At 47.9% G+C, this 22,826-nt stretch overlaps 1 protein-coding gene across 1 annotated transcript in view; it reads right to left on the minus strand.

Moving 5' to 3' along the window:
- The window catches only part of FAM135B (family with sequence similarity 135 member B), a 163,075-nt gene that overhangs the window by 62,705 nt on the left and 77,544 nt on the right, over nt 1-22,826 (minus strand). The window contains exons 4-6 of the mRNA XM_065895179.1: nt 20,000-20,070; nt 14,309-14,482; nt 10,952-11,078 (exon numbers count right to left, since the gene is read on the minus strand). Of these exons, the coding sequence (XP_065751251.1) occupies nt 10,952-11,078; nt 14,309-14,482; nt 20,000-20,070 (372 nt within the window). The remainder of the gene's footprint in view (nt 1-10,951; nt 11,079-14,308; nt 14,483-19,999; nt 20,071-22,826) is intronic.

Below are 22,826 nucleotides of genomic sequence, written 5' to 3' on the forward strand. Positions count from 1 at the left end.
TGGGATCTCAGCTCCCTGACTAGGGATTGAACCTGGGCCACGGCAGTGAAAGCACCGAATCCTAACCACTGGCCCACCAGGGAACTCCCCTGCCATAGCAATCCTTTAGCTCAAACATCCTTCCTCCTCCAGGGCCACTGTCAGCTCACTGGATGCCTCCGTGCTACCAGAAAGAAATTTCCCTCCTAGGTGGATGAATTAGGGGGGGAAAAAGGTTCCTTGTCTGGGTGGGCATAACCCTATCGATGCACAGCTTGGCAAGTGGAAAGTGGGTGGGATTTCAGCCCCAACTCACTTGCTCCACCGGGCATCTATGTACAGTGTACAACTTACACAACTGTACATGGCAGCCCTATTTCCCCCCTCACTTCTCCTGGCTATGTTTCATCCTTCACATCCCAGCCTACATTCCCTTTGCTCAGGGAAGCTGCCCTGTCCCTCAGACCAGGTCAGATCCCCCCATGCAGCTTCTCTGCATTCATGACAATATTATTAAGAATTTATATGTTTTCTCTCCTTTCTTCCCTGACAACAGGAAACATATACCACTTGCTTCTATCTAAATTCCCAGACTTAAGCATGCAGTGCATGTTGGATATGCAATGAATGCTTATAAAATAAAGGACCAAACACAAAGTTTGCACATCCCGCCTCAGAGCAGGTGTCTGGAACTAAACCTTATGCCCTTCCTCCCCTGCCACCCTCCTTCTCTTGGCAATATTACCCCACTGCTGGTTCTTGGGCAAGTGAGCGACAGAGACGATTCTCTGAACTAGTAGCCTGGCAGGCTGGTGGTGTGTTAGACATCATGTAATGGGAACCTGCCCAAGGGCCCAACTCCCTCTTTCCTGACCAGGCAGTGTACAAAGCCTCGATCTCTTTCAGTCCCTAATTTCCTTGATGTAGACTCCCCATGACCTGTCATGACACCCACAAAGAGGGCAAAGGCAGGCACATGGCAAAGACCTCTGGACACTGTCAGCTCGCTCCTGGGTTCCTTAATTCCTTTTTGCTGAAAACTCCGGTTACTGATCAAGTCTATCATCTGTCTGTTTCCTCAAGGGCATGACCTGGGTTTACCCTGGGAAAGGGGGGTAAAATGTGCTTGGAGTGATTTAACTGTGAGTGTTGAGATTAACGACTATGCCCTCACAGAATGCTTTCAAGTGGAACAAAGAGACTCATTAGACAATCATTACATTTAAGCAAAATAAGAGAAGTATGCCCAAAGTGCAAATGTAGGACAGACAGATTAGTGGCTTAGGGTTATCTGGGGTGGTCAAAGAAGGCTTCACAAAAAAGGCAATGACTGAATTGGGTTTTGAAGGCTAAATAGGAGTTCTTTGGGTGGGAAGAGTGATGGGAGAGGGTCAGAGAAGGATATTCTGGGCAGAGAGGATCACATATATTCCCTTCTGTGAGTTAAACACTCATTTATTCAATGTAAAAGCCTAAATTAGGGTCGTCCATTAGGACCCTTGACAGACAACTAGTACATCTACTTAATTTGCAATCTCTCCATCCTACTTCAGTTGCAGCTCTGACATCCGTTTATCTTTCCACTCTGCTCAACTCACCTCTGCGTTGCCCAGGCAACTATTCTACTCTTTCCTGGACCACTGCAACAGCCTCCAACCTTGCCTCTCTGGCCTCAGCCGTCTCCTTCAATCAGTCCTCTGTACAGCAGCAAGAAAGATAACCCATCCTATTGTACCAATCCCCTGCCTGTAATATTTTTGTGCCTAACCTAGTTCACAGGCCTCCTAACGATCAGGTCACTGGTGACCTCCTGGCCCCATGTCTGTTCACAATGACCTCCCTGGAGTCCCCAGATGTGCCACGCCCCTTCACTCCCTGCCCTTGGCCCTGCTGTAACCCTTCCTCACCCCTCCCCTCCCCTCAACCACTGACAATCCACTTATTAGACTCAGATTAGAGATCCTTCACTCTGAGAAGTGTTTCCTGACTACATCTGACTTCATTAGTGAAAAATTGCCTTTATTCCACATTGCCTGCTTTCAGATGTCTTGTCCCTCTCCAAAGAGTCTAGGCGGGATGGGGGATGTCAGGTAGCAAAGATGAGGTAGGTGCATCCCTTCCCAGACTGCCCTGCGACCTTCCTTTATGCTTCACTAGCAGACCCCTATCCAAAGACCAACCCCCTGCAGTGTGAGGTCCCCCTCTCTCTCTAGGCTGTGCTTGTCTAATTCACCACGAGGTCAATGAAAATAGGTGCTCTATAGAAACATGTTAAATAAAGTAATAAATCAAAGCTTCAAGCCAAGGATATTCTCTCTAAAACAAGAAAGATGGGCCAAATGACTTCAAAGGTTCTAAAGGTACTGATGTCTAGCCTTGGAAGATGGAGGGCTTGGGAAGCCACTAGTCCATGGCAAGAGATGGATCTAAACCCAGTCCTGCACCCTGTTACCTACTAGCTGAAAAATCGACTTAAATTTCCTCCTGCAGAGAAGCCTGCCCTCAATCACCCTGATAATCTTGAGACCACCCCGTTACATGTTCCAGCAGTGCTACAGCACCGTAGATGATTCTTTCTTAATGTTTATCTTCCATGAAATTACTTTTTTAATATTTTTTTTCTGGCAAAATTGTAAATTCCAGGAAACTAGGGATGGGGCTAATTTGTTCACGACGACGTCACTCATCCTCCCGCTTGAGCATTAACTATAAGCATTGTCTGAAAAAGCGCATGAGGAACGGTTTAGACTCAGGCGCCTCAAAAACAGGTTATTATTATTTGCAAAAAGGAGCACACTTTAATATAATTATTGATTCAAGAGATACCTGGATTAAATACTTGGTGCGGAGTGTGGCAGACACAGCCCCAACGCTTACAGGAGGATTAAAGGAGACGAGCAGGTGAGAAATGATTCCAAGTGGACAGAAAGCAGGGCTCAGACTCAGCATCCCTGGGCTCACGCCCCAGCCCTGCCAGGGACCGGCTATCTGACGCTGAGCAATTTGCTGAAGTTATTAGAGCTTCAGTTTCCTCAACTGTATCGTGTGAATCTATGCCGGGAGCTGAAAGGGAGCATAATGAAAACACCCAGCGCAGAGCCTAACGCGAGGAAGTGTTCGATATATTTAGCTGATATAATTATGCTAGAAGGTAACTGTGATTTGCGGTGTCACCATCACACCATCCCTGGGGGAGAGGAGACGGTCGGGAGACAGGGATGCTCATAGGGGGAACCACCTTTCCCATCTTGAATCCCAGGCAAAATTCACAAAGTGAGTGGGTTTCTTCCTCTCCATTAAGACAACAAGAAGAAACAGGTCAGAGTGGTGCAATGACTTGTCCAAGCTCTCGTAGCTCATCCACGGAAGAACCTGGCCTTAGCCCTACCGGGTCTTCTTCCTCCAAATCTGGTGACCTTGCCTGTATGCCCTGCTGTGCCTGCATCTTGTATTCACTTGGTACGTGTTCACTGAGCGTCTGCCGCACTGGAACCTGAAGATGCAGTGGGGAAACGCAGGGCTGTCTGGGAAGGGAGACACCTACCTCATCTTTGCGAGCTGACATCCCCCATCCTGCCTAGACTCTTTGGAGAGGGACAAGACGTCTGAAAGCAGGCAATGTGGAATAAAGGCAATTTTTCACTAATGAAAAGGGTGGTGCATAAATAAGCAATACTACAGGCTTTTGCATGAAAAGTCCATTTCCACTGATTTATCTCCTCTTTTAGAAATGACCTGTGTAATCATGTTGGATCCATATGCAGATGGATGCAATATACCACATAGAGAAAGCCCATCATAGCCTGTGCACCATTTAGCAACCTGCTATTTATTCCACAGGATTTTAGTAAATGAGAAAACCATTTAAATGAGAAATTTAGAACTATTTAATTTTAATGGAGTGGGAGAACACAAGTGTTTGCCATCGTACTTCCCAAAGTAACAGAGGGCATTAAATGCAGTTTTTGTGAAAACTATAACCCATGCTTTCCTTTAAGTAACTACTGTTTTCCTGGTAACTTCTGGTCCTTCCTCGGGTACTTATTAACCTTAGAGCACAGCGTTCACACATTTCAAACAGCTGTTCTCTGCACCCTCTGAAATCTCTTCGATTTCATTCACATACAAATATCTGTGTAGCACACTCCATGTGTAGGTATCACACTGGTGAAATGAGTTTTGACAAACCACACACAGGGCCAGAGAGCTGAATTGCAGGTTTGCACTTTTCCATTTGGGGAAGTTATCTGAGTTCACCAGACTCTGCTTTCTTATGCCCATAATCAGGAAACAAAAACCAAGGAACAATCATTGTTCTCGGGGCCAAATTATGACTTTTGTGGGCCCCAGGCACTTTCATCCACTAAAAAATAGATTTAAAATTATGTTTGTAGGATTGCACTGATACAAAGATTAATATAATCCATATTGGATTATATCCATCTTTTGGTTCTGATTTTAAATGAAATTAAAACATTTCTGTCGGTCCCTGAAAGTACTCTGGGCCCTCAGCACTGAGCCTACTGTGTCTGATGGCTAAGTCATCTGTGGTCACATCTTACATAAGATCAAGAATCTAATGAGATCTCAACTCACCTCATCTGTCCCTCCAACATTAACTGAGCACCTACGATGTGCCACCAACTCAGATGGGCACCAAAAGCAACAGAAATGATAACATTCCACCAGGCAGGTCAGGCAGCCAGTTTCCTTAGTGCTACGTCACAAATTCCTCATACAGAGCCTGAGACATAGTAGGCGCTTGATAATTATCTGATTAGCCACCAAACCAATGGCAGTGTCTCTACCTACGGAGATGTCACCATCCACAGTCAACCTAATGATGCGTTAACAGTAATAATGAACGTCTGTGTCTTATCCTCACGACTCCAGATCCTCAAGAAAGGAAGATGTTGACAGTAACAAGCAAGCGTATATTTAAAGCAAAGGGCAAAGAGCAAAGAACCCAATAAAAATGGAGCAGAAGGAAAACGAGGAAGCGCATGCCTGGGAGAGGGGAGATTTCTGCTTGGAAGTCAGGTCCGTGCCTCACTTTCCCTCCCACCTCCATGCTCACCAGACCCACGCCTCCCATCAGTGAGGGCAGGGCCGTCACGCCGCAAGGTTCAGCACAGAAGGACTTGCAAAGCCAGGTCCTGTGTGCGCATGCGCTGTGTCAGCATTATTCCCTTCAAGGAAGATGCCGTTCTTCAGTTCTCGGCAATCTGACTTAACAGGGAGCTGGCATTTCCTCTCAATGACACACGTTCCTCTGTCTGGGGAACCGCCTTCTAAGGGGAGCAGAGGATGGAGGGACTTCACTTTGGTGGCCAAGGTATTCATCTCGGGCAGTCATCTGCTCTGGCAGCACGGTTTCTGTGATCTCCACAGGTGAGCACAGACTCGGGAGGCTCAGAGCACCGGCGGGAAACAGATCTGTTGGAGAGTTAAATGCCTAACCATCTGCATACGAGGGCTTTCGTTCTCTCGCATATTCTGATGTTCTCAGAGTCCACGATCTCAGACACTCGTTCATTGAACGAAAGCTTCCTAAGCACGCGCACTGAGCCAGGCACCCGCAGGGGAACGAAGCAGAAAAGCACCTGCCCTCGTAGAGCAGATGAACCAAAGCCCCTTCTTTGGTTGACCATCAATCTAGTGGCTGATGACGGGTAGTGGGCTGGCATCGGGCTGATTGAGTTAAAACGCCAGCTTGGTCCCTGCCCAGGTGTGTGACTTTACAGATGTGGCTTAACCTCTCTCTGTCTCGGTTTCTTCAGCTGTCAATGAAAATAGGAAACTTTTTTGTGGACACTGACAGAGTCCACGCGCAGCGGTGGTTTAACAGAGTCCCTCGGTGCAGAGCAGGCGCTCAAAAATGTGATTTCAAACGATCAGCATCACACTTTTCACACGATCGTGGAATTCAAAACTTTTCATTTCTCCTTTGCCTCACACGCTGGATCTCATGACCCGTTGAGGGTAAGGACTGAGTTTTATTTGTTTTAGCCCCTGCAGCACAGAGATGCTAGCACAGAGTAGGGGCTAAGTAAAGGACTGGCAGACAGATAAAGAGACAGACACACTGATGCTCCCGCTGAAGAAGCAGAGCTCTGAGAACGAGGAGAGTTCTAAAGTCTGCATCTCTCCACCACGTGGCCATTCCTCCCCCGGGGAACTGGAACAACCCCACTTACTTCATTCAGTGAGAAGGAAGTGGGTGTGCAGCTTCCCTGGACCGAGAAAGGGATTCTCCTACTTTTGAGTCACTGGATTCCTGATCTTCAAGAAGAGTCTGTCAGACTCGGAGCATTGACTAAACGTGATGGTTAATTTCTCATGTCAGTTGGGCCCATCTATGGCACCCAGATAGGCGGTCAAGCATGATTCTAGGTGTCTCTGTGAAGGTATGTTTCAGAGGAGATTAACCTTTAAATCATTAGACTCTGAGTAAAGCAGATCACCCTCCACAATATGGGTGGGCCTCGTCCAATCAGTTGAAGACGTTAAAAGAAAACAACTGATGAAGGCAAGACCCGCCCTCCCTACCCTAAAGAAGAAGGAAGTTGGCCATTTGGTCAGTAGAAGGCCTTTGGACTTGAACTGTAACTCTTCCCTGGGTCTCCAGCCAGCTGGTCTGACCTGCAGGTTTGGACTTGCTGGCCTCCACATTTGCATGAGACAATTCCTTACAATAAACCTGTCTGTCTCTCTGTCTCTCTGTCTCTGTCTCTGTCTCTGTCTCTTTATATATACGAATATACGCACAGGCATATTATCCTACTGATTCTGTTTCACTGTAGAATCTGAAAGAATACATCAAGCATACGTCGTGTCCCCAGTTGTACCAGGCAGTGTCAGGGATATCACAGTAAAAACAGCATAGCAAAGACTGAAGGAGGCCTCCAGCATGATCTCATCCAATCCTCTTTCTAGACATTGAGAAACTGGGGCCCAGAGAGGGCAAGTATCTAGCTCAGGGTCACACAGCAGGGTACAGCCAAGAACAGGAAACATCTAAGATCCTTCGTTCCATGTCCTATCCACAAGATAACGCTGAGGTTCTTGTAGTAATGTTTGATTTCATTACGTGGATGAATTCAAAGAAAAATAAGACCAGCAGAGGATTTTATTGTGCCAAGCTCTCCGCTCCAGGCTTTTATATGCTTATTTCATTTAATCTTCTCAGCAACCCTGCAAGGCAGGCATTAGTATCCTCTTTGACAGATAAGCCATGAGTGGGAGAGGGAAAATAATTCCCCCGGGGCAGAGCTGCTGGCTTTCGGGGGCAGGGGACCGTAAGCTCTGGCTCCAACCCTGAATGTGAAGCTCTCCCTGCCTAAGATGCTGCAGGAAAGAGCAGGGCTGCAGGACCAGAGGGACCTGGGCTTACGGGAAAAGGGGCGTGACACGTCACAGCAAGCCTCACCTCCCCACGATTTTCCAGGCCAATGGGCTCATTTTGCTGTGAATCTCTAGTTTCTGCACATGTCTCTGCACAGAAAGGCTTATTTTGAAGGGAACACCTGTTCTCTAATCGCTCCAGCGGATGCTGCAATCTGCGTGGACTTCGATGTTATTTGCTACTGCGCTGGGCTTCTTGGGGATTTGGGAGGCACAGCCCCCAAGGGAGGCGGGGGAGTGGATTTTGTTCTTTGCTTGGCAGCCCTTGCCAGGTGGGAAGGCACAGGATGGGCACGAGGCTCTGAGCCTGCATAACTGGATGGGACCCAAATGGAACAGGCACAGGGAAAGAATCAGGTCCTGAAAATACCCCACTGAGCTGCGAGCAAGTTCACCGCCGAGCACCCGCAAATAAGCTATTTTATCTGACTCTGGTAAAAGTCAGGTATATCTTCTTTGACACACATCCCCAAAAACAGCTAAGAAAAGAATGGGGGAAAAAATTCTACTGTACTGTGTGCCCGCTATGGGTCTATTTCTATACTGTTTTTACACAGACTAAGGCCTAAAATCCCTTCGAAACTATAGGTATTATCCCATTTTAGAGTTGAGCAGCCTGAGTTTTTACAGGGCGAATAGGGTCGTCCACGGCACAAAGCACTGAGCAGAGCAGGTATTCGAAACCAGAAGCTTCTCTCTGCCACATCACTGCCACATCTTCTCTTCAGATGTCACCGAATCAGACAGGCTGAAAGGGTCTACAATGTTCCCTACCCCACCCCATGCCAGGTCCAGAGTTTCTGCCAAGGACAGTCCTGCTTGGCGCCCACATGTCCATGGAGGTGTCTCACTCTCCTGCTCTCCCGCCGCCGTCTGTCTGCTGCCGTGTAAGGCAAGGAACACCTTGCGGCTCAGCCCTCTCGCCGCTCAGAGTTCTATATAAACACGACCATGCACTTGGATCAATCGTTCGCCCAACACACATTTCCTGAGCACCCACTATGTGTGCCAGGCATGGTGCTGGGCCCTGAAGGTGTGGAGCTAAAGGCAATGGCCTCTGTCCCCAACCACTCGGAGCCCAGTGGAGGAGATGCCTAGAGTTGACTGTGGTGAAAACATTTGGGAGAGGGAATTTCTTGCTAGGAAATCAGAGAGTGCTTCACGGAGGTGGTGGCAAGTGAATGAGGCATGAGAGGCTGTGCAAACAGGAAGGAACAGAGAGTCCCTTCAGGGCAGACACCAGATCACCATCATCCCCATATGCTCCTGTGGCCCCAGCAAAGGCCCTTGTCTTGGGATGTAAGTGTCAAAAGATGCTTTGAACTGATCTATGACCCCTGATGTTCCAAACCATGTTCCCTGGAAAACCGAGTCTGAACTGGAGATTTTCACGTGGATCTACTGGGGAGGCTCTTGGAGCCAGAGGAATGAGAAGTAGGACTGTACAGATGGAGAAGCTGGGCTGTGATTTGGTCCCAACAAAGCCTTCAGTCAAGCTCCGGCGGGTCTCGAGCAGGGACTGACCTGCGGCAGGGGTCGGGGGTGACCTGGGGGGCACACAGCAGCCCCTGATGAGGAAGGGTCTGCGCCTGGCCTTGAGGATACAGAGGGAGCAGGAAGTCCCTGGCTTCCATCCCTCCCCATCCCATCCTGGAGCCCTGAAGCCGTCCATGCGCACAAGGTAATAAGGAAATGCCCACCCCTGCTGGCTGGGTCTCTGCTTTCCTCTCCCTTGCTACTGTCCCCAGGTCCTTTGCCAATGCTCAGGACACTGGTTCCTAAGGCTCGGTGGTTGCCGGAGGTCCTGCATCTACAGGAGTCCACCTGCACAGCAGTTCTCTTTGGCTCTAAAGTCTGTGCCCTCCTGGGCACAGAGCCCAGTCCTGGGTTCAGGCCCCTGTCCCTCAGGAGGGTCTTGGCAATTTTCTTCTAAGCTCCACTCTTGAGTACACGTGACACAGCCGCCAGGACAAGATGGAGACTTGACGGGGCAGCTTTTGCGGCCAGACTTCCTGGTTGGGCTCAGAGCTGGGAAAGGTGATGTCACAGGAGAGCCAGCTGAGTGTAGGACCTGATGTGCTGGAACGTCTGAGGACGGGGCTTGGCTGTGCAGGGACATGCAGCATCCCTTTTGGGGGCTGGCTGAGTGGGCAAATTTTCCCACTTACGACACGGGTTGTATGACGGTTAACTGTGTGTGTCAACATGACTAGGACACCAGATATTTGGTTAAACATCGTTCTGGGTGTGTCTGTGAGGCTGTTTCTGGATGAGATGAACGTTTCAAAGAGCAGAATGAGTAAAGCAGATCGCCCTCCCCAGTGTGGTGGGCAACATGCTATCCATCGAAGGTCTGAGCAGAACAAAAAGGCTGAGTGAGAGAGGGTTTCTCTCTCTTCCTGTCTTTGCACTGGGACATAGGTTTTCTCCTGCCTTAAAACTCAGACTCAGGGACTTCCCTGGTGGTCCAGTGGTTCAGAATCCGCCTTCCAAAACAGGGGACGCAGGTTCGATCTCTGGTCAGGGAACTAAGATCCCACATGCCACGGGGCAACTAAGCCCACGGACCCCAACTAGAGAGCCCGTGTGCCGCAATGAGGATCCCGCATGCCGCAACTGAGACCCGATGCAGCCAAAATAAATAAATAAATAAATGTTTAAAAACAAAACAAACAAACAAAAAAACTCAGACTCAGATAGGAGTTTACACCATTGTCTCTCCCACGTCTCTAGGATGCAGATGTCACATCGTGGGACTTTTCATCCTCCATGATAGCATGAGACAATTTCTTATAATATAGAAGGGAGATGCATAAATGTTTCCTATCTATCTATCTATCACCTCTTATTGATTCTACTTCTCTGGTGAGCCCAGACAAATACAATCCGGTTATTTCTGAGCAGGCCCCTAATAATAGCAATCGTGTATTGGCTCAAAAGAAATATAGAGTAATGCTGTAGATGCCTACAGCCCTGTGCATCACGGAAGTGTAACAACAGGTGTTTCTTAGGAAGAAGGAGCAAGGGGAAGGACAGGGTACGCATATTTATTGAGCACCTACTGAGTACCAAGTACTGGTCTAAGCACTTTTTATCCATTACAGCAACGAATACACATATTATCCTGTGAGGTTATTAACTATAAGCAACCCCACTCTACAGGTGGGAAAACTGAGGCTCGGAGAAGTAAGCAGATGAAGGATCGAGCCAGGTTTTGAAATGAGCTTAATGTGAATGGGCTTTTGAGGTTCCACACGGTCCGGGGAAAGCCCCTCACAGCACATCCCATGACCTCCATGGAACCATATCCTTCGAGTTACCATATGGAAGAGGTGCCATGTGAAGACGCTACTCCCTGCATCAACCCTGGGGCCTGGCACTGGGAATACGTTTGATGAATGCAGCAGCCATCAAAGAAGGGATGGATGCATCGATGACAGGAAGGGACGCAGGGAGCAAGGAATCTCTACCAGAGACATTGGAAAGGAGCCGAAATCTCATAGAAAAGACACAGCCTGCAAAGTGAAGTCTGCAAGGCTTGGGGCCTCTGCCCTCAGGCAGACATTACCTCTGAGGAAGTCGGCTTGCAGTATCCAGCTCCAAAGACCAGGTTTTCCAGGGAAAGGCTAGACTGTTCTGGTCCTGTATCTGGGCCGCCTTTCCCAAGCCAGGAGCCTCTTCCTGGACGAGTAAAACTGAAAAGAAGGGAATAGAAAGAATTGCAAATTTATATAATTTTTTCTAAAAGGATGTGAAGAAAGTGATGGGGCCATTAATTCAGGCCCTTGATGCTGTTATCGGGGAGCCTATGAGATAAGCCATTTCGAAGAAGTAGCTCACCCTCGAGGGATGCTTGGGTGGGACTTTCTGATGCTGCCATGACAAGTGGGTGCAACTGGCATGTGAGCCTGGGGGCCAAGGATGACACACATCCCACTATGTGTACAGAGAAACGCCCCCTAAATGCCCACAACCTGCCTGCTGAGACTCACTGAGGCAGAAGTTATTTAACCACCTGGGCAGGTGGGACGGGCTTCTGGCCAGAGGCCAAGGGGAGCCTCCACCTGACGTGGTCTGAGCCCTCCCCTCTCCTTTCGTTGGCATAACCCGAGCGCGATCCCTCGACCCCCATCCCCTCCCTGAACCTCTGTTCTTCTGTGGAAGAGCGTAAAACGATACCCACCTCCACGACCCACGCGGGAGTCTCATAGGATCGTGGATGTCAAAGACTCTCACTGCATCGATGCTACTTAGAAACACTGTACCTGTTCCCAGACAAAAACACAGACCCTGCCCAGCGCTGCAAGTCATCACAAGATCAACCGGCAAAGTGTGTCTGCAATCGTCAACTTTAGGATCAGAGGAGATTCGAAAAGTCTGCGTGAGCTGAATTCACCTGATTTGGGTTTATGATCATTTCTCTCTCCCTCAACCTTTTCGATTTTCACCAATGGATCTATCGGTAAAGTCTACTTAAACCTCTTTTCCCTTTCTTTCAGATCCCGTCTATTAAACACCCTAATGGTTAATTGTCATGTCATATTGTGAACATTTTTTTTACGGGCATGTCTAATTCCCCCAGGAAGAGTAAAAGTCTCCAATGGCCGAGAGGGTCTTGATAATACAAAGCCTCAGATGGCATTACCTCCATCCTAGGTGCTCAAGAAATATTTGTGGAAGGATTGAATTTACACCTTCCAGAGTAAAAGCTTGATGGGGAAATAAAGCTAACGTTGTAATTTGGTTTAACTCATTTATTCAAATACTTATCGGGCTAATGCTATATGCCAGGCAGTGTGTGAGGTACTTGGGTGGCAAGATGGTTAAGGCATGGTCCTCAGTGTAAAGACATCTGGGTCTAGAGAGGGAGGCAGATGTAATATATACAATGCGGGTAAACTCAGGCCAGTGAGAACAGAAGGGAAGTTTACAAACCAAGCTGGGTGAAAGGGATGAACAGCTAGAGGTGATACTTAAGCAGAGTATGTATCGCCAAGTGGTTAAGAGGCAACCGGTAGAGCTGGGCTGCCAGGGTTGAAATCCCAGAAGCAGCACCTGTCAGCTCCGTGGGGAAAGTCTTAAACTTCCCAGTGCCTCTGTTTCCTCGTAAGTCAGAAGAATTGACACCAGCACCTTAACAGTGGGGTTGTTTGAGGATTCCATGAGCTTTAAATACGCCTTTAAATACCATGTCTGGCAAATAGTAATGATTCAATAAATGCTAGAAGTTATTGTCAATAATACCACAAAAATAATAAAATCTAATATAACCATTTATATAGCTATTTTGAAAACACCCCAAATACAGTCAACTCTAATAAAATCATTTCTCCCATTTGTTTAGAACTGAGATTCGAAGCAAGTCTACAGTTTAGCTAGAAAATGGGTAAAAGGAACATTGCAGAAGAAATGCAGAATATGTGTAAGAGCAGCAATGCTCATGGCACGTTCAGGGGACCGACTGTAAGTTAGTCACTAGAATAACTCGCTATTTGTCTTCGGTGTGGCCTTGAGTAGCTGAAGCTCTCAAGTGAAATCAAACTGTACCCATGTGGGAGTTAAACACTGAGAGTTAAACAGACCTCAGTCTGTTTCAGGGAACGTGAAGGATCTTCTGCGGTTAAATTTTCATTTCACTCCTGCTTCTTCCCGGCTGGATTTAACAGTTGCTGCTGAAGCTGCTTTTCTGGAAAAACTGGAGCTTGCCCTACTTGACAGGTATTTCCCATAACCTTACAGTGTTCCCAGCCACTGTGAACGAACTCATAGAAATGCTTCCTGCAAAATCCAGAGAACAGAAGGCAGTTCTATTTTTACCCCCATCCCTGGAGAAGCCTAATCTCTCATGGTGAATTTCTATCTGCACTGCTCTCCAGCAAGGTGGTTGCAGACAAACCTGTAAAGCAGTGTTTCTGTCAGGAGGTTAAACTTTCTATGCAGAGTGTCTAAAATAGCCCCATCAGCGAGCAGAGCCCGGGACGGAGCTCAGCAAGCAGACAGGCACAGCGACTGGCAGAAGCACATCTGGTCACATAGCCCGGCCAAGGTCTCATTTCCTACTCTTTGACCCCAGCAGGGGATTGGGACCCCTACCCAGCAGTGAGTGGGAACCGGAGTCTCCATCACATGCATTTCAACCCCCAGCACTGAAAAGGGACATTGGGAAAGCTCCCTTCCAGAAACTCCATGCTGCAAGATTGCATCCCCGAATATCCCTTTGCCCACGTGTGCAACCCGTGCCCCCATGCATGTGGGAGGTTTGAAGTGAGCTGATGTCCACATCTGGTGATTCCAGGTGCTTGCAGGAAGACACCCGGGCACAGTACAATGTGCTCATTGCTGTCGGCTCTGTCCCTCTGCTTAAGTCATTCAGAGAACCTCAGCGCTTCGTGGGACCACAGAGATGCTCTGGGACAATTCACTGAAGGGCGAGCACAGGGCCACGCAGGTGGTCCTATCGTTGAACAAATAGTTACTGGAGGAAGGGGCAGAAAACCATGCGCCTGGCACTGTCCTCGTGTGAGAGGCACTAAAACCTTAAATGGACGGGACCTACAAGCGTCCCTGGTTTAGGGATGAAGACTGTGTGTCTCAGGGATGTTAGGTGACTTTTCAAATAAGACAGGGTTAGAAAAAAGCCAGTTCAGGTGAAGGCAGCAGGTCTCACCCATTCAGCACCAAGGTTCCCTGCTGGTGTCCTCCTGACTCCAGGGGCACCCACTCCAACATCCCTGCCCATCTCTCCCCTGCCCTGCAGTGAGGGCTCAGAGCCTAAACCTGCAGCCTGGGGGAAGCTCCTCTGGCCTGAGCTGATCTCTCCTGGCCAACTCTCAGCATCTCAGCCACACGGGAGACTCAAGTGTAACAAGAAACCCAAAGCGCGCCCCTCCGCCTCCCCGTAACAGCAGGGCTCACAACCTCATACCTGATCAGGGGCTGTTGCAGGGCCACCAGGGCAGCATGGATGGTCACCGAGATCACCGACAGGTGGAAATAGTCGAACATGATGGGGACCTGGTGATGCAGGCCTCTCCGGGGGTGGAAGTGCAGGCCCAGAGCACGGCTGCTGATCACGGGGACCCCGGCCATGTCCCGCAGCCTGGAAGGCAAGCGAGTGACTCACATGAGTGGTGGCAGGTTGTCCCTGCTGCCAGCCAGGTGGGTCCACAAGGCAACCTCGCCCACGGACAAGCACTGTGCCTGCATCGGCTTATCCAAGTCCTGCAAATACTCTGCTAGGTAGAAACCGTTTTCCCCGTGATGGGCAAATGAAGCAACCGAGGCTCAGAGAGGGAAGAGAACTCATGGGACATCACACAGCTGCTATGCAGCAGGGCTGGGGCTCACACTCTGCTATTACCGACACGGAGCTCATCTGTCAGGGATGGAAAGATGCCCAGACACTTTTCCAGGCTCAATGGGGAAGCCCTCCCAGACCCCCATTCCCTGCTTGCTCTTGTACTTCCCCCACAGATGCCCAGCATAGCACTTCCTTTGTACCTCTGTGTTTTCTACTAGACTCCTACCTCTTAAGGGCAAGAACTGTGACTACTTCATTTTTGTATCCCTAACACCAAGCTTAGAATCTGGCATATTGTAGAAGTCGGTCAAATATTTCCTTATTAAAAGGGATATGTGACTGAATGAATAAATGAATGACCCCCAAAGAATAATAAAGAGTCTGGTCAACTTCATCAAGGACTCCCCTACCTTCTCTCTAGCGTTTTGTACCTGGTATGTGTCTGATTCCCAAGAGATAAGCCAGCTGGTAAGCAGAGCCTAACAGAGTCTTTGGTTGTAAAAATGGGGCTGATCTTCCTCTAAATAAAAGCCATCCAGGGCTCATCTCCTCCTCTGCACACCAGTCACTCAGGCTCTCTGGGTGTCTCTGAACCAGACCCCTTGGGAAACCTGGATGGAGCATCTTCTGTGAGCAGAGCAGAGAGCTCAGAGGATGTCCAGATGAGAAGCTTCTTCTTCCTCCACAGAGGAGGAAAAGAGACACGGAGAGAAAACAGTGAGGGGAGCAAACTCCCAAGACCCCACCCAATGGGCTTCGCTTTCTGGAAATCCTTGTCGCTTAGAGCTTGGGTGCAAATGAATGCCAGGTAAAAGAGTTAACTAAATCAGCGGAGCCCAGTGTGACACCAAAGTAGCCCACAAATGATGACCTCCTCTCTTACCAGGAAGAAGCCTGATGGGAGGGGGCACAGAGTGTCCTCTCCTGAGTCTCAGGAAGTCATTAACATTCATATTCACTATCATTCTGACAACTGTTTACTGCGGCCTTACTGTGAACCGAGCATGGCGTCTTTTCCCTTAATGCACATGACAATCACGTGAGGTACCCACTGACGTTATTCCGTTTATTGATGAGGAGGTAAAGCCAACGCGAGTTAACTGATTTGTTCAAAGTCACAAGGCCAAACCTAAAAGCTGGGCCCAGGTCTGTCTGACTCCACAGTCCGTTCTAAACTACTGCACATAATCACTTTGAATCCATTCAGACACAGGCTGCTGCAAATCATAGGACTATCCTTAGGGCTTGAACAACAGGGGGTGAAACACATGTCAGGGTAGCAAAGATGTCAAAAATGTTAACAAGAATTTAAGCCACTTTAATAGGAGTAAAGAATTCAGAATGAGGGAGGTGATAGCTCTTTTGTGCCCTGAAATGAATAGAGCTAGTTAATGGAGATAAAATACCAAATGTAAACTAGAGAGCTAGTGGGAAGCAGCCACATAGCACAGGGAGATCAGCTCGGTGTTCTGTGACCACCTAGAGGGGTGGGATAGGGAGGGTGGGAGGGAGACGCAAGAGGGAGGGGATATGGGGATATGTGTATATGTATGGCTGATTCACTTTGTTATACAGCAGAAAACCAACCCACCATTGTAAAGCAATTATACTCCAATAAAGATGTTTTTAAAAAAAAAAAACAACTCAGTTCTGGGGGAGGGGGAGGTCTCAATTCAGAAAAAAAAAAACATAGAGAGAAAATGGATAGCACTGAGAGGAAAATGCCTGGGTTCTTATAAAGGAACTAAAACCAGCAAAAAAAATCAAACAAAGAAAAAATGCAAAACACAGAGAAAGAGCCCTGGTGTTCAACTGAAGGGGAAGAGATGACTTAAAGAGATGACTTGTGTACCTGAACTGCGATCCAGACTGAGAATTTTTTTTTTTTTTTTCAGTATGCGGGCCTCTCACTGTTGTGGCCTCTCCCATTGCGGAGCACAGGCTCCGGACATGCAGGCTCAGCGGCCATGGCTCACGGGCCCAGCCGCTCCGTGGCATGTGGGATCCTCCCGGACCGGGGCACGAACCCGTGTCCCCTGCATCAGCAGGCGGACTCTCAACCACTGCGCCACCAGGGAAGCCCCCAGACTGAGAATTTTGATGCGTGGTCACAAGGACTGAACTTGAGAGCAACTGAAGGAAGGCACAGAAGGACGACTTGTCCCTTGAAGTAAAGAGGAATTTCTTGATAAGCAGAAGTGTCCAGGGACAGAATGGGATATAATGGGGAGACGTGAGCTCCTGTCTGTGCAAGCACATGTTCATGGGTCTTTGCAGAGTTCAAATGTGAGGTTAGACTAGAGCACTGTTTCTCACCCTCAGTGATATTGATATTGGGCACTGAATAATGCTTTGCTGGGGAGCCAGGATGCAGTCCTGTGCATTGTGGGATGTTTAGCAGCATCCCTGGACTCTACTCACTAGAAACCAGTAGCACCCACCCACCCCCCTTGTAACAATTTAAAGTGTCCCCAGAAATGGCCAAAATTCCCTGGGGGACAGAACTGTCCCACCCACATTGCGAACCACTGGACGGGATGGACATCAAGAGCCCTTCTGCCCCTGACGTTAGATGCCAGGCTTCTCTATTTTGATCCTGTTCAAGCCTAAATGGTTACAAAGAAGCTGACTGCCTGGGTCATGTTTCAAAGCCAAAAGTCTATCCCCAGGATGTGCTACAGATGTCTTGTCACCCTTAAACCCAACTTATGAAAATGAAAAAATATGGCATTTTCAATTCTTCCCCAGCCTCTGGCTTCCTGTTCCTGTTAGCTAACCGCACACTCCATGAAACACTCTGCTCTGATTGTTGTCAAGTGCTTTGTACTATAGGGAGGAAGTGACACATGGAAACCGGCCCCACCTGCATCTAGGAAGCCACAAAGAGGAAGAAGACATTGATCCGTGCCCTTGGCCTGGCTTAGGTATCACCTCTCCTAATCTTCATAACAGACCTATGAAGTACAGAATCTATAATGATGCCCATTTTATAAATGAGGCTACTGAGATTTAGAAAAGGGCAGGGATGCACCCAGTGTCTCACAGTCAATGAGCACAGAGCCTGTTGCTGAAACTCCATACACTTTGTATGGGCCAATCTCCTGTACACAGCCTCTCCATTAACTACTGTTTTGATGGTAAGAAGGTCACATCTATTGTGTCCACCATAACTTATCATTGACGCTGCCTGGAGAGCTGGGTAGGGAGTGACTTCCAGGCTGGGTTTGGGATCAATGGCAGGGTTCTGTGATCAAATGGAAACGTCTACCAGGGAGCTATGGATGAATACTTCTGAATGAAGGGGCACAGGAAGATAGGGCAGGGGGTGTTAATAAAATTAATAAAATGAGTGAATGACAGAAACCCTAAATAGTTGAGAGGGAATATGAGAGCAATAGAGACGAGGACTTCATTTCTGAGTTTATAGCTTAGAAAGAAGGTCAGCCTCTTATGGGGCTTCTGAGTTCAATATGGTGCTAGGACAATAAGTCCTGGAGATGGTGTGAGGGAGATAAGATTTCTCAAGCATCCACCATCCCACCAAGAGGTAAGCAGAAGTGATGAGAGAAGCAGGTGTCCAGAGGGGCTTGGGGTCCAGATAAAGACCCCAAGAGTGAGGGATCTGTGATGTTGAGCCCAGACGCAGCGGCAGGACCTTGGACAGAGCCTCCGGCCAGCCCAGAGATGAGGTGTGACCATCTACAGTACATACACATCAGCAGATGTCTATTCTCAAAGCGCAGACACAGTCAGGTTTCTGACATTTTAGTAGTGGTCCATCTGTGGTTCAGAGGCCCTCTGATTCAATGCCCCGTGTTATGAAAACTTCCATAATAATCAGACACATCTTGGGGATGGGACAGTCCTTGGGAAGGGAGCCAAAGTGCTAACAGTGACTCTGAAATTTGAAGGGGTCGGGCAACCATTCCGCCAGCACTAGCCCCTTGGCCACCTAGTCTCCCATTCTCCACTGGAGAAGGTGAAGCATTTGCTGAAGAGGCTGTAGAGATCAGAAGTGAGGATTAATTTCCCCAAAGTGGTCAGACTGTGCTGAGATTCTGCTAATAGAACAGATGGAAAAGAAGGGCCTCCATTTTCACCTTAAGCTTAATGAGGGGAGTCTTCACGTGAGCGTGCTCTGTGTCCCCTGGGGGAACACAGGCCCTGGTGCCTGACTTATCCTGCAAAGGCCCTCAGGAGAGAAGCTGAGGGTGGCTGGATTGGCCAAAGAAGAGTCAGCAGCACTGGGGCGGGGGTCCCCACCAGTGTGAGATGAGGACGAAAGTGCTTGTGTCCATTATCCAAGAGCCAGATGTGCATTCCTCGGAGAAGAATCTGCCGAAAGAGCTTCCTGCAAGGCGCGAATGACGCAACCATAGGAGGCATCATTATATCAAAGAACAGCAGAGGCTGGGGGAGAGGGAGCCCGCCTAACGGGTATAGCTCCACGGAAGACACAAGAACACCCCAGGAGCAGAGAAAGCGGTGATCGAGCATCTACCCCGTTAAGAGCCCTGCTTGCAACTGAACCCATCACGTATGACTCCCTGCCCCACCTGCAATCTCCTCCCTCCTCCTTGTGCCTGGCCCTGCAAGACCCACACACCCCAGGGGGAAGACAGGAGGCTGTATCAGGCTGCTCACCATACCCAGCTGCTGCAGCGGGAGTTTCCTACCCCGAGAACACCTGGAGCAGGGGTGCAGTGGAGCGAAGGCACGGTGTCAATGAAAAGAAGTTATGAATTGGATGAGAGTTTGGAGTTTTGGTAATACATTCGACTGGACTTTTTCGTACCTGAGAAAAGGACTATCTATTCATGACATGGAAGAACAGAATTATTGAATCCGATAAGCAGGAAGCTGATGGACTTTCAATGTACGTCAATGGATTTTCAATTTTCAGAAAGTTGAAACATCATAGCAGACATTCAGTGTAAAGATGAGGGTCCCGGCAGGATCTCCTTTGATTCAGAAGGGGGCCTTGAGATGTGCAGCCTCATATGGACATTAATCTAAAGAGCTAATTAATACTGCATTGCAAGTGTACGGAGGCGGGTTCGGGTATAAGAAGGTGCCAGTTCATAGGGCAGGAAGTCAGGAGTTCTCTGTGCCTGCAGCCTCTGAGCCACCTGCCTAAAATACATGCAGCTCTGAATGACCACATAGATATTCCTTGCCCTCGTTCCTGCAGCTGATCAAGAACCGGGTTTCTAAGGGATGTCCTGAGGTCATGGCCATCAGGATACCTCAGGGCTGGAAAAGTGTTGGGCAAAGGAAACTCTACGATCCTGATTCAAGGATTCCAAGGACACTCACTGTTGTTCACTGTCTGTAAAGTGCAAATCCACCTTGAGTTGGAAATCGACTTCACTTAGTGCCTCTTCCACCTAGAATAGAAACAAAGTTTAAGGACTGGTCCAAATGAAACATGTAGCCGGCGGGTTTCCCAAAGTTTAGAAGAAGGAGCTCACAGCAAAATTAATGTCACTTATGTGTAAAGCAGAATTTCCATGCATGTTCTGTGGAATTCTAGGTGAATGCGGTGCCTGTATTACATGGACAGTAGAAGGAAGGGATTTATGTCAAATTTGGGGGAAAGCCAACTTGCAGGAAAAAAATGTTAAGTGAGTTTTCTAGATTGCAGGACTTTTGAGCACCTTATTTCCAGAACAGATGTGATCTGGAATCCTCTGAAGCAGGAGTGAAGTGTTCTGTGGCTCCTGCTTTGGAAAGGTTGGAGCAGCGAATTTGCAGAGAGGAAACCCCACTTGGCTAGAGATGGGAAAACGTTGGGGGTGGTGTTACTGCTGGCACCTTCAAGGGGCTGACGCTATCCTTCAGGTTCATAGAGGAGGAAGCTGATGCTCAGAAAAGTCGTCAGTTCCCAAGGCAGCCCAGCTTTACACGAAAGCGTACCCTTCACTTTTGTCTTGAGATCCATTACATCTAACCATTTATGCTTTCAGACACTTTAGCATTTCATGTCCTATCCATGACTGTTTCCATTCTTAGCTTTTAAAAAAAAAATCAGTTTTCATTCATTAGCATGGGAATCTATTTGTTCTACCTGCCAGCTTCTCAGGTACATCTAAAAGATGGTAACCCACGGCTCTTCTTTTCCCAAACTTAACACCTCATCCCCACCTCCAGGAGAGTCACTTGCTAAGTACCGGATCTAGCTGATGTCCCTACTCAGGAAACCCAGACAAGTACTGCACGTCTGTGACAGGGCGTAATCTCCTCCCCACAGCCACGCGGGATGGACCCCTTCTCCTCTGTGACCCACAAAACCCTGTTTTTTTTCCTATCTCAGCATTCAACACTTCCTATAAAATTGTCTCAGCTTTACAACTTTTGCGTTATAAGCCCAAGAGACAAATGTTAGCTGCAGACACCTTTTGCTTAGTCCTGATCGTATTTTTTACAATGTTTTGAACAAGCAGAAAACATTTAAAAATCAGGCAATTTCACATTCCCATTGCAGGTTTCCAGCTTCTGAAAAAACAATCCATGGATCTGGCCGTGCTGGGCTGGCATTCAGAAGCTCCACTTGGGTCGGGCTCAGGGGACTCTCTGACAAAATCCATCTGACTGTGGCTAAATCCCCCCGGGCCATTTTCTTACCCAATATCCCCCGTAATCTGGTATCGTTATGGGAGAGACTAGTCTTAATCCATTCTGGATCCCCAGCTCCAGGGACAAGGTCCCGCCCACGGAAAGTATTCGTGTATCTTAAAGGATAAATAAAGCTCTTCTCCACCCCCACCTTGGTTTTTATTTCTTTGCAAGAATATCCTCATTCTGTAGGGATGGAAATCTCTTACCCAAAGGCCTCTTTGGAAACATGCTCCTGGTGAAGCATAGCTCAGGCAGAGACATATGGATGGAATTTATCTTTAGCTCCCCAGGGTTTTAAAATTTGTTTAAAAAAAATTTTTAAGCATTTAAAAGTTAACATTTTGCTCAATCCAAGCGCTATGAATAACTTCCTCTCCTAGCTTTGTTTTGCATAATCACTTACCCGGCTTCATACACACAACCCAAGCAACACAGCCTCTTGTCACCAGTTCCTGGGAAATAAGACTGGCAGAGCAAGTCCTCCTAACCACCTCCAAGCATGCATTTGCCTACTTAACAAAAATTCGCTGGAAGCTCCAGTTTTAAACTTGCTGCAATTTCTTTGGAACAAGGAGAGAAATCCAGGCCCAAGATCAGCTGTGGCTGGATGGAGCCTGGCTATGACTTCACTGATGTCTCAATAAATCTTTAATTGCAAGATGCCCCAGAATGCAGTCACTGGTTTCTCTAGCCACTCATTTTTCTTCATTGGCTGTTGGCTACCTGCCCCTTCCTCCAAACACACACATTCACACGTGCACGCACACACACGCACACACTCATGCACGCATGCCCTTCCATTGCCCTACCTTATTTTCGTTAAAAGGATTGCTTCCTTTCAAGGGCGATTTTTAAAAATCGGAGTATAGTTGATTTACTGTGTTGTGTTAATTTCTGCTGTACAGCAAAGTGATTCAGTTATACATATATATACATTCTTTTCTCATCTTCTTTTTCATCATGGTTTATCACAGGTTACCGAATAGAGTTCCCTGTGCTCTTTATCCATCCTATATATAATAGCTTACATCAGCTAACCTCAACCTCCCAGGTAGATGACTTTTTTAGCATCGGGCATCAGGTTCACATAGTAGTGGAAATAAGAACAGCAGCTAGGATTACAGAGGAGTTACTGTGTAGCAGATACTACACAGGACAGCTACCACTGTCATATACTGTCTTATTTAATGTGGATAAAACTGTGAATTAAGACATATTGGCCTCACTTATAAATGAAGAAATTGAGACTTGCTGTAGGAAAGACACTTCCAAGGCTTAATCTGGGCTCCAAAGCCCAGATTCAGTCAAGGGTTCCTCACTTCTTCAGCCTTTTCCCAAGGTCTCATCTGTGTTGTGGGTTGTACAGTCTCACGCTAGCTGATTTCAACTCTGCTCATAACAGTAGTAACCCTTGTATCTTCTCCTCCTTTATGAACTTCTCTCCTGAGCTGCATCATAGCTGGGGAGATAAGAAAGCAGTTTTGGAAGTCAAGCTACATGGGTACAAAGCTTGGCTCTCCATTTA

Source organism: Phocoena phocoena, chromosome 17 (assembly GCF_963924675.1).
Source record: "Phocoena phocoena chromosome 17, mPhoPho1.1, whole genome shotgun sequence".
NCBI lineage: Eukaryota > Metazoa > Chordata > Mammalia > Artiodactyla > Phocoenidae > Phocoena > Phocoena phocoena.